Consider the following 12,836-nt stretch of genomic DNA (forward strand, 5'->3'; position numbering starts at 1 on the left):
GAACACTTCCTGACTCTCTGAAATATTGATGGGTCATAACAAATGTGGGTATAGAGCCTATTTCCAAAAGAACAGACTTTTAGTCTGTCTTGTCCGGATGTGTTTCATGGTCTTTGACTTCTTGTGACTGAAGGGAGCTGCTGTTGTTGGATTCCCTTCCTCACACATAAGCACGTGTGTCAAAGAACATGCACTCACACTCAGGATGGACATACTTTGGTGTTTTAATTAAAACTTTTATTACAAAAAAAGTATTTTAACAAATAACTTGAGACACACTGTACATTACCCTCATGAGAATCTGGACTCAGACACAGCTGTCCGCTCCAACAGGTTCAACTAATGACAATGAATTGATTTGATTGATAACAGTGGCAACAAAAATAGTAACATACATGTTAAAATAAGTGAAATAACTTGAAATTTAGACTAAAGTATGTGAACTCAAACATTTTTGATCTCAGTACTACCTGTTGTTATATGCATGTTGTTTTCCATGCATTTTTGTTTACATAACAATGTCACCAACACTTTAGCCAACATTCAATGATTTGGGTATTGCACATTTTTGTTAACAGAGACCAAAAACTAATCTAACTTGTTTTGGACGTGTGGTCTTTTTTTGTGATATTTTAATATTTCTTTCACATTCTGAAAATTCTTAAGAACAGAATTGTGACAGGCCTACTGTAACGTGTTTCTGGATATGCAAAGTAAGTGAAAGTGAAGGGGAAAGAGGTAGAGGAGGTTTTAAGAACTATTGGTGTGTTGAGAGTGGACTGAAAACATTCAGAACATGACAAACAGAAGATAAACACAAATATGAGAAAAGATAAATATCATTTTATAATTCATGCACAAAGATACCAAACCTGGAATATTTGTCGTGACAGTGACGGTGGGAATGAGACGTGTGATCATTTGGCAGCATTGGTTTTCTAAGGTTTGACCGGTAATAGTTGAAAAATGCTGGTGTTATGAGATTATTGATTGACTCAGCTTTACCCTGCCATAACATCTTTCAGTTAGATAGTTGTTTCTCAGTTACTTACAAAATGGAGGCTGATGTATTGGATGGACATCATTTTTTATATACTTACACTCTAAGTGAGATCCGATTGTTCTGCTGATTTCAGTTCAGTGAGCCGGCGTGTTTGATCAATATTTCTGAGGCCAGTTTCATATAAAGACTTGTGTGTAGTGTTAGTCCGGTCTTAATATCCTACTAAGGTGAGTCTAATGCAAGTTAAAAAAAATTGGGGACCTAAAATTAAGCTGCTGTACCCCAACGCTAACTCTGAACTAAGAGCCATGTTTCTATGACTACAATCACCTGGTTACAATGGTGACCAGTGGCACCCAACAACTATATAAAGGGAAAACATGGCTCTCGATTCATGATTAGAATAAGAGTAGAGTAATAAGAATGCATGATGTTTCAAACATTTTTACAGTCGATCATTTTGACATCTCGGAGTCTGACTGGTTTGATCTAAGCCACAATCTGTCTGTGAAACTGGCCCCCAATGTGCTGATGCATAGGTCAGAACAGATCATGCGAGCTCTGCTTAAAAACATTATGTCAAAGAGTTTTATATCTGAAATATACTGCCGATCAGCGAGCTGACAAGATCCAACAACCTCTCGAACATCTAGGGGGGAATTACGAGTTTATTGCTTTGTCCAATGACCTTGTACAAGGTCATCGACCCTGCACGGGATTTTATCCTTATAGGACGACTGACGGGTCAGCGAGCCAACCATCTAAGTTTCAGGGAATGTTTCTGCTCAATCCAACCTACTATTCCATGCCTCTACACACACTCACAGTATGTGTACAAAACACACACCTACAAGCAAGTAACCCTTGCATCAGTGCCTCAAAAAGCCAAAGGTTTTTTTTATAACTTCCACACAGACCCGACCTCTTTCAAAATGTGCATAAAGGTCAGAACAAACTAATATATAAACACAAAGAAAACATTTTGCACAGTTTGGTCGATACATTTCAAAGTGCTTGATATTGGGGATATTGCATTATTTTGTGCATCCTCTGCATCTTACATTTTAAGTCTTCTTACTCACTCCAACATTTGTGCTCCTTTTGGCTCCTTTCCAGCTCTACTTTTGTGTGTTGTTTCTGGGACAGAGCATTCACAGTGTGTGTGTGTGTGTGTGTGTGTGTGTGTGTGTGTGTGTGTGTGTGTGTGTGTGTGTGTGTGTGTGTGTGTGTGTGTGCTGTTGCACATGAGATGAACATTGAAGTGTATTGTATATCATGCATATAGTTGTATAGTATTTGATAACTGGAGCTATATGTAGATACAACAGACACAACGGTCTGTGTGTATTTCTGTTGTTAACAGTCCTCCTCATCAAAGTGTGTTTTCTGCAGAACCTTTACATGGCGCTCGTAGATCTTGAGGGCGGGGCCGAGTCTGATCGACAGGCCGGTCAAAACATCGTTACGCTGCATCAGGAGAAGAGACTTGCCATCAATTTCCTAATGAGGAGAGCAAAGCAATGTGGGGAGGTAGATGTGGGTTACAGCTGTGAGAGGTTCAAGTACAGACATTAACCGTGTCTCTGGTGTCCTCTAGTGGCCGTTAATGGGATTGACAGGCTCACCTGGGTCCCGAATGCAGCCGCCTGCTCAGGGAAACCTGCTTCTGTGAAATAACTGACCACATCGGACACTGTCCAGTCCATCGGGCTCCCAATGGTCCCCTCGGACTTTATAAAACTAGAGAGATAAGGAAGACGGCGGTTGGCCAATTAAAAACCTGAAGGGATCTGGAAATCGTAAACTCTTGGAATGAAGACAGCTTAAATAAGGAATGTAGTTTTGTGTTTTATTCCAGGGTTTATAAAAGGGGTTTATTCCCTTTTTTCGGATTCATGAAGCATCAAATGATTCCTTAAAAAAACTACCCCCTTTTTATTGTCACTCGTGTGCCTTTACAGACATTATACCTATAACACCTGTTGTGGGCGGAGGCTAACATAACATGTTCCTGCAGTAAATACTAATCTGGGAGAGACAACCTTCTGATAGTTTTGCCTATTCTTCTCGAATAATTTACAGAATAGACTGAAACTTGCTGATTGGACAATTGGCTAGGAGTTCTAGTGATTCTAGGTGAGAGTGTTTTACACAATGTGCTTGTACTTGCATGTTTTATACCTAGGACAAGGCCATTCAAGAAAGCATTTATTTAGAATTCCTATTGAGGTGGTGTGTGTATATGTATATATATATATATACATATATATATATATACACATATATATATACATATACATATACATATATATATATACATATACATATACATATATATATATACATATACATATACATATATATATATATATATACAGCTATATTTTATGTTATTACCATTATCATTATTATTATATATTTTTTTCTCTGTACCAACTTCTGGGTTGTTAAGAGATTTGGACCTCAATAAATAAATTAATTATATATATATAAATTATGTGTTTGCTCTATTAGAATGGGAGAATTAGCAAGCGTCTTTGAGCACTCGGTAAAGCGCTATTTAATTACAATTAGCATTGTTAGGTCAATGTTTTTACTGATAAATAAATTGTAGCTTTAATATTGACACTGCACTGTTTTAGTGTAAACAGGAGAATGATATGTTACGTTCTGATTCATATGAAATGGCTTGACCCTATTTAAAAGGCTATAATCAATATTTTGATACTTGGCTTTACAGAGCTTTATATTGAGTTGTAACTCATTGTTCACATTGTTTTTGTAACTGTCGTTACACTACTGGCTCAGCGTCAAGCAAATAGAGATTCAGTAAGAGACTAGCTGGTGAACCAAGTGTAGCTTTTAGATGCTAAAGAGACAGATATTTCCCTTAGTAGTTGGAGAAGACCAAATACAGAGGTAAAAGAAAGTGAATATTAGACATTGATCAGAAAGACAGAGACACATCTCCAAAAGTACTAATAATGGTGGTATATAACTTCTGGATATGATAAATGTGCCACATCACTTTAAAAGGGGATGCCCTCCCAATGTGTTTATGCTTCCCTCATGTGGCCAAAGGGAAAAGAGGGAAAGAGTCAACTTGGATTACACGAAGGAAAGAACATGCAATGTCTGGTGATTTATTGACCACTGAAATGGGACTACAGTGGAGTGAGAACGTGCTTTAAGTCAAATTGGACTTTAGTCATAGCGTCTCCAGTATCTCTGCTCTACTCACCCTCCTCCACCGCCAAGTCCTCCGTTCATCCCTCGCTCCTCACACACGCCGGAGTCTCTCGGGGAGGCAGTGGGTGTGAGCAGGCAGGACGACATGCCAACCTCTGTCTTACACTCCAGGCCTACGATGGGAAAACAGATTGCAGTGTGATCAACTGTCGTCACTGCAAGCCACCAAACTCATACACACTTCTTTTGAGATGATCTGTAAAAAGCAGAACTCACTGTTAAAGCCTGAGGAGGTGTGGTTGGTTGTGTCATCCTGTATGTGGAGGAGAGAGGGGTCAGGTTCTTTATTTGTACCCGTAGGTACATTTTGTTTGCAGAGAAAAAGACAAGGGATCCATCCTGACACACTCTAAAAACAAACACAGACAACAGACACATCTCTAATAAAAGGACTAACAAAAAGTGCAAGTACACCCTGCTCAACCAAATCTCAAAATATTTCAAAAACATTTAAGAAGAAAAACACTATAATTCAAAATTCATAAATAAATAAAAAGGCATCTGTGTGACGCTCCTATGATGTGTTAATTTGTGCAATAGCGGCTGGGATAAAACTGTTTTTATACCGCTTCGTTCTACTCCTTGGGACAAGTAACCTCCGGCCCGAAGGAAGAAGCTTGAATTCTGAGTGCAGAGGGTGGGAGTCATCGTCTAATATGGAGCTGGATAACCGCTGTAACTGCCTGAGGTACAGGGTCTCCAGGTTTAGCTGTGGCTCACCAATCAGTCTGCTGGACCACTTTACGATCTGACTCAGAGAGGTTCTGCTCTGTAAAGTCAGGTTACCAAACCATGACATTAGTGAAAGAGACAGAATTGACTCCATAAAAGCACGATAAAACATAATCATCATGGTTTTGTCAATGTTAAAATAGGACAGTTTCCTAAGACAGTACAAACGCTGGTGCCCCCTTTTGCACACAGCTTCACAGTTTGGATCAGAGCTCAATTTTGAGTCAATAATTGTCCCGAGATATTTGTATGATTGCACAAATTCTATTTTCTGATTCGCAACTAAATGATAAGCATGACAAAAAGAGCATATCTGAGACAGGGGGGAGATGATGTTAAAAGCATCAGAGATATTCTTTTTTTAAATAATATGTATGCGTCTTACGTGAGTGTGTGTGTGTGTGTGAGTGTGTGTGTGTGTGTGTGTGTGTGTGTGCTGTTGTTGGTCTTTATGGTGCATGTAACATTGCTTCTGATGATGTATTGCGTGTATGATGTGTCGTGCGGTGTTGTTTTGGTTAATGCATGTGTGCACAAACATAGCGGCAACTGCTTTAAAGACACCATCATGCCTGTCAATATTCATGGCTGGATTTGACTCACATAATGGAACACATTTTTCTCCCAAAATTATTGAAGAGGTCAAAATTGTGAAAGGTTTTCACTTTTGCCCTCTATGAACACTTTCTGTGCACCTTTATGTATCAAATAGAAACACACTGGAATCTGCATCTCTTTTTTTGTGCTCTGTATGCGAGTCCTTTACGCGGCACTTTATTTTTCTCCTGACTGCCGCATCAGAGAAAAGGGCAAACAAAGGAGCGTTTTTAAAGGCGCAGTACAACACTTGTGTTCCACGAGACACGAGACACGAGAGAAAAATCTCAATTTCCTAGGATAGCAAGCACATGTGCTTCAGCTCATCTGGTTAATTATTGTTCATGTTTTTTTTATTTTGTGACTTTTCAAACCTTCACGAACAATTCTGTGATTATTGATTCATTTTTTAAAAGTGCAGCTGGATGGTTTGCTCTCACTCTGGTTACAGCTAGTCCAAGTGCAACACTGAAAGTGTGTTTTAATTAATGATGAAGAGCACTTAAAGGTGGGGTAGGTAATTCTCTTCAGAAACACTTTTTGTTATATTCCATGGAATGCTCTTAACGTCCCGATAGCAATGAATATATGAAATGCTTTGACAAAAAATACATTAAATGTCATCTGTGGAAGCCGTGGCGCTGTAAAAAGCACGACCAATCATCTGAGCCGGCCCAGCTAAAATAACTGGATGGCCTACCTGCCTGTCAGCCTTCCATCTGTGCACAAACTTATCTCGTGCCCTCATTGGTCATGTGTGCGTTCATGTGTGTTGGAGGAGGGGCTCTGTGAGGAAGTCTGAAGGAAGAGGCAGATTTTTTCCGGCTGCGTACTTTCAAATTCTAGCGCACTCGAGCTGGTTTCTCCATTCTTACCTAGCCTACCTTTAAACAAATCTACACATTTACACAGATTACATCTCACCCCCAGTCACATTTAGATTTTTAGATTTCAATGCTTTGGGTTATTTTATGTCAAATATTCATTTTCTTCTGATATGTGTGTATTATTTTGTTGTGTGTGTGTGTGTGTGTGTGTGTGTGTGTGTGTGTGTGTGTGTGTGTGTGTGTGTGTGTGCTGTTGCACATGAGATGAACATTGAAGTGTATTGTATATCATGCATATAGTTGTATAGTATTTCATAACTGTTGCTATATGTAGATACAACAGACACAACGGTCTGTGTGTATTTCTGTTGTTAACAGTCCTCCTCATCAAAGTGTGTTTTCTGCAGAACCTTTACGGCCCGTCCACACAGCGGCGTGCGTTGAAGCTTCCAACGCTTCTGCCCATTCACTTTGAATGGGGTGACGTCACTTTTAGCTGAACTGCATTTTGGGAAGCGACGTGGAGCGTTGCTGGCTTCAAAAGTTGAGCAATGTTCAACTTTTGACGCCTCAACGGAGGCATCAGCCAATGAAATCCCGTTTATGCAAATCTGCCAGTACAAGCGCTAGCCAATCAAACCGTGTGTATGCTGGGAGAGACTACGCAGGTCATTTCCTCATATTCAAAAAAATGGAGGGAAAATTCATTATAGCGGTAGTGAATCACCCGGTGCTGTATGATCAGTCTCTGTTCATCTACCGGGATACAAACCGGAGGAGCGAGGCATGGAGGGAGGTGGCAGAGACAGTGGGGTGAAACTGGTAGGTTTTCGCCTGTTTGGGGATTTTATATCCAGTTTACTTCGTTTTAACATTGATATTGCTTTGTATGTCGGGGGCGGGAGATTCATGTGATTGGTTGTTGGTCGCGTTGCTCGCAAAGAATCCCCAAGCTTCAGATACGCCCACCTCCAAGCGTCAACGCACGCTGCTGTGTGGACGCTCCGTTACATGGCGCTCGTGTGTGAGGGATGTATCTAATAACTGTTGTGTCTTAAGAAAGATTTGTTATGCAACACGGTGAGCCTTTTGTTCTAAAAAATAATAAAAACTAAGGATTTTTAGTATTTCTGTATATTTCATCATGGTATTTCGAACTTCTACTTCATTACAATTCTGTTATAATAACGTAATAAAAATGAGCACTGCTTTGAACTGCTAAAATAACATGCATGCTAATCCATCACACTAAGGAGTTCCAAAACTTTGCCATGCCAAGGACCCCATATAGCATTACCCTCTGGCGGGGACCCCCCTGTTGCAATTTTTTTTTTAAATGATTTGTACAAGTGCCTCGCGATGGAGCGATGCACTGCGTTGCCACTATATTTGGGGCCTTCTGCCTGATCAAAGCTGTCACTCCGCTTTTTTTGCCTGTCATAGCCCCACTGCCCCATCTGAACCATAGATCTGAACACACACCCACACAACGAGACCAGTCAAGTCCATTTGAGATGATGTACTCATCTAAAACTTGGAAAATGTCTCTTCATGTGGCCCTACCTTCCAGTGCTTTGCAAAATAATATTTCCTCAACAAAGTTGCCTTTTTAAATAAATCTGATGTATGCAAGCAATTCTGCGACATTTGCTACATCCGTGCTCTCATCCAGCTGCAGAGCGAAATATTCACTAGCTCTCACTTGCTCCAAAAACTGAGCAGATACTCAGTTTCACTCTCAGTAGCGGCAGCTCGATTCTGATTGGCTTGAAGGGCGGTTGTGCGATTCAAAAACAAAAAATATGAAAAGATTGGCATCAAAGGACACATAGATTGATAGATATGCAGTTATTAATAACATCTAAAAAATGTTTTAAAAAAAAATCCTGTTTCCCTCAAACTTTGCGTGACCCCCCTGGCGCCCCGGGGGTTAGGGCCCCCACTTTGAAAAACACTGCACTAAGACTCAATAATATAACGTTTAGTACACAAAACTGGGTTTTGTTCATCAGTACTTTTACTTTCATTTCGGACAAATATTTCGGAACTAATTAAAATAATTTGTTGGTACTTTTACTCAAGCAACATTAGTATCTTGAATCAAGGTATTTTTAAACAATAGTATTATATATACAAGTTAGATTATCTCAATGTAATTCCATAACTGGTGAAGGACTTGAGAAGTAGTACATGTTTTAGTATATTCTTGGGGCATTTTTTGCCTTTTTCAAAGATGTAGTAAAGCGATGTTTTCAAAGAATGTTTTATTTCATTGCTGCCGTTATAGTGATTTTGATCAGTAATCATTGATTTAAAACAAGCTTTCACTCACATGTGCCTCCTTCTGTAGCTGATCAGGACGGACAGCTCTCTCCTCTAAGTGTGCGCTGTTACATGAGCACAGTGAAGCTCCTTGAACAGATGGAAGCTCCGTCCTGGTGAGGGAATCAATCCCACCCATCCCTGAGACCAGCAAGCAAACCCAGAGGAAAAGAGGGAAGAGAAGAGATAAAGACAAGCCTTCAATTGTGTTATTATAATAATTATAGTATTCAAATTCATATTGATTGATAGTTGATGGAATGATAATTGTGTATTGATATTAACAATTCTTATGTAATCATATTTTATTTATACAGTAAATTCACAAAATCGGTACAAAGAAAGTGAGCTTTACAGGGAAAACAAGGCACAAAATAAACATAAATGACTTCAACTTATTTTAAACAGCAATAATAAAAAGGTAATGTAACTAAATGTTTGTACTAGGCTTAATAATTTAAAAAAAGGGAGATTAATGGGGTCTTTCCAGGACGCACATCTACACGCACGTGGACACACCTTTACCCCCGTGCTGCTGCGGGGAGCTCTCCTGCTTTGATGCCGCCTGGATCTCTGGAGCATCTTCTGAGGTTTTCTCAATGAGCTCCGGATCGGTTGTCATGGCTACAGGGGATAGACCTTCCTCCTCGTCTGAGCTCCGGGGATCCTCCTCCTCTTCCTCTTCTTCACTGGCTGTTTCCATCGCCTCATTCTCCCTGGGAGAGGGGGACAGCGGCTGCATTGACAGAGAAAGTTGCATTAAAATATGTCTCCATTAAGAACAAACTGGAGATAAATCATGTTTTCTGAGGTGAAAGGGGCGACACCTGAGTTTGAGCACAGTTCTTATTCACTGCACCCTGAGCGGAGTCTTGGAAAGAGGACACACAACTCCCACTCCCACAGGTGGGAAGTGACTAAGTACATTTACTCAAGTACAATGTTGAGGTACAGGTTTACTTGAGTATTTCGATGTTATCCTACTTTATATTTCTACTTCAATATTTAAAAAGGGAATAATTACATTTACTGAACAGCTTTAGCTACTTTGAACAAAATGCATCTATCTCGAAGATCTAAGACCTTTTCTATACACAAAAGGCTGATTCCTCTCAAATATTGCTCACCAATTTGTGTAAATCTGTGTTAGTGAGCACTTCTCCTTTACCGAGGTAATCCATTTCACCAGTTGTTATTTGACTATTTACCACTAGAGGGCAGCAGAATCTGCGCGACAACACCAACTTTCTTTAGTGTACACTTTAAAATACAGTACAAACCAATAGATGAACAAAAAAGGATACAACTATTATTTCACAATTAATTTTATAGCTCCAGGGTTTATTTTTCAGGGATTATGTTTTATAAATTTAATAATTGACACATTATATTTTTTGTAATGTTTGAACTTAGGTACAATGGTACTACACTGAACAAAAATATAAATGCAACACTTTTGTTTTTGCTCCAATTTTTCATGAGATGAACTCAAAGATCTAAAACATTTTCTATATACACAAAATAACCATTTATCTCAAATATTGTTCACAAATCTGAAAAAATCTGTGATAGTGAGCACTTCTCCTTTACCGAGGTAATCCATCCCACCTCACAGGTGTGGCATATCAAGATGCTGATTAGACAGCATGATTACAGTGTGCCTTAGGCTGGTCACAATAAAAGGCCACTTTAAAATGTGCTGTGCACTTATATCTATTCAGTTTATATTTGTAATCAGTGTATAAATATAATGATATACACACATAAAGGTAAAGTATACTTTTACTTGTTATAGCCTACAAGTAGGCCTACATGTAGCTGATAATACTATTGTACTTTTAGTTAAGTAAGATTTTGAATGCTGGACTTTTAACTTCTAATGGAGTATCTTGGCACTAATGTCTTCTTTTACTCAAGTGAAGCATCTCAATACTTTTTCCACCACTGACGCTAACGATAGCCGCCTACAACTCGAGTGTGCACCGCGGAGGGAGGAGAGCGTGCTGTCAGAAAAGATCCGAAGGATTTAATGAGGCATAAAACGGCAGAGGAAAACAAAACTACACGGTTAGAAAACGCGCCCTCACAAAATGTTTACCGATGTTACATGAGGAACAGACACGAGGCTGTTTGGTCCTCCGCAGGTCGGCCCGAGCTACACACAGAGCGGCAGCGGCACGTCTCAAGTTTAGACAGACACCGCCTCCCGCTAGGCAGGCCCAGTCCGTCCGCAGCCAAAGTTCTTGAGAGCGAGATGCGAAACATAAAGGACCCCAAGCATGATTTGAAGACCACACCACACCACACCAGAGCGGCTCGTGCTCGCGCCGTGCAGAGACGCTCTTAACGGTGCGCGCGCACAGCCGGGGAAGCCGCTCCGTTGCTCCAGCATGTACACACGCATGTACACACACGCATGTGCGCGCACACGCGCATGTGCGCGCACACGCGCATGTGTGCACACACACACACATTCACTCACTAACCGAGGCGGCAGAGGACAAACGCAGGCACGGTGGAAAGATGAATCTCTCTAAATGTGTGAAATATGTCCCAAACACTTTTAAATGTAAAATATCGACGTAGTAGAACTAGAAACATGAACGAGGCGAGCGAAGCCGAGCGCGTCCTAGTGGCTTTCGTGCGATTTTAACATCATCAATTTATCAGCGAGCAATCAACAAGCAAGCGTTCAGCGCCCAGTACAGCCGGGACGTGTTGGACATATTAAGTTATCGGAGCCCACCTTTGTCACCGTGTCCTGCAGTGCGCTCTTCACAAGTCTGTCCGCGGTCCTCGGGTCCTCCGTCACCACCCCCCTCAGCGGCAAAGTGATGTTCCCGCAGCGGGTCCTGCGTAGCCGGCCCCTCGCCACCTCTCTCTCCATGACCACTTTGACTTTGCCTCGGGTCAGCTTCTCCTCCGACAGCCGCTCTTGGCTGCTCAGGTAGCCCACGATCTCCTTCAGCCCGAGCGGCTGCATGTGGCCTCTGGTGGCGCTGGTAGAGCCCCCTCGGATGCTCTTTTCGGACAGGCGGCGAACAGAAGCCACCAGTCTGTCGCCCAGGTCGGAGTTGGCGTGGTTCCCCGCTGTTTTGGTGCCCCCTCCTCCTCCTCCTTCAAGTTTGGGCTTGAGGGGCGCAGTCTCTCTCTGTTGCTGCGGGTGGTCGCCGACGCTCCCGGAGGAAGTTTTGTTCTGGGTGTCATCTCGGGACAAACATCGCTCCTTTTCTCCCCGAACTGCATCGGCTTCGCTCGGCGTTATCCCGCTGGCATCGCCACCGCCGTCGTCGTGTGCGTGTGTTATGTTACAGTCCCCCACTCCCTGCTGTCCTAATCCCTCGTCTCTAGGTGCACTTGCTTTCTCCTCTTCACTGCCGCTCCCGACAGCGCAGCCCGATGTTGCGCCACAGCTCTGGAACCCGTTTCCGCTACTCGGGCTGGAGGCAGGCTTGGGCTTCTTGTCGGTGGCTGATGTTTGAGTGTGGGGACCTGGGCTGGGCTCCGAGTCCTCCTCTTCCTCCTCCTGGTCGGTGAAGCTGTGAGCACTGTTGTTGTTCGGATGGTGGTGTTTGGTCCGCTCCCTCGCTGCCTCCGCGCCGCTGCTGCTACTGCCAGCGGCCGTAAACTCACTCTTCTTTCGGCTTTTCCTCTGCACCTTCGCCGCATTCCGGTACGATATAGAGCCCTTGTAGCTAACTTTGAGCACGGTCTGCTCTTGTATCAGTTTATCCAGTTCTGTCCTGGTTCGGTCCGGGTCTGACCCGTGTCGTCTTCGGACCATTCGACAAATCCTCTCCAGATCGGGACGGGCTTTCCTCAAGCGGAGAGAGTCGATTGTTTCCAGGATCCACTCTCGGTACTTATTGGGCTCGGACATCTTCTCCTGCTGGTGCAGATGGGTTTTGGCCCGAGTGCCTCTTTTCTTCCTTCCTCCTCTTCTGTTTCACAAGTGACGCTATGTCAAAGCAGGGAAGCCAGAGTGCGATCCCCGGCTGGAGAATGAGGACGGAAGCCTGGCTGGTACGCTTTCGTTCGTTGGCCACAATGTGCGCTTAAGGTGGACCGAAGATGGCGCATGTCTCCTGCACAAAACTCAAAATTAA

At 42.2% G+C, this 12,836-nt stretch overlaps 1 protein-coding gene across 2 annotated transcripts; it reads right to left on the reverse strand.

Annotated features, from left to right (window-relative positions):
- Positions 1 to 214: 214 nt before the first annotated feature.
- Positions 215 to 12,725, reverse strand: samd1b (sterile alpha motif domain containing 1b). Of its 2 annotated transcripts, none has more exons than XM_034239087.1 (7): positions 11,477 to 12,725; positions 9,250 to 9,466; positions 8,741 to 8,871; positions 4,469 to 4,505; positions 4,245 to 4,365; positions 2,629 to 2,743; positions 215 to 2,503 (listed from the first exon to the last, which is right to left on the reverse strand). In XM_034239087.1, exons 1-7 carry the CDS (start codon positions 12,608 to 12,610, stop codon positions 2,360 to 2,362), a joined length of 1,899 nt encoding a protein of 632 aa, XP_034094978.1. In that variant the 5' UTR covers positions 12,611 to 12,725; the 3' UTR covers positions 215 to 2,359. The 2 variants fall into 2 exon arrangements, with proteins under 2 accessions (XP_034094978.1, XP_034094977.1); XM_034239086.1 differs by having other exon boundaries at positions 4,469 to 4,601.
- Between the last annotated feature and the right edge of the window lie 111 nt (positions 12,726 to 12,836).

The sequence above is a fragment of the Gymnodraco acuticeps genome, unplaced genomic scaffold, assembly GCF_902827175.1.
Source record: "Gymnodraco acuticeps unplaced genomic scaffold, fGymAcu1.1, whole genome shotgun sequence".
Taxonomy (NCBI): Eukaryota; Metazoa; Chordata; class Actinopteri; order Perciformes; family Bathydraconidae; genus Gymnodraco; species Gymnodraco acuticeps.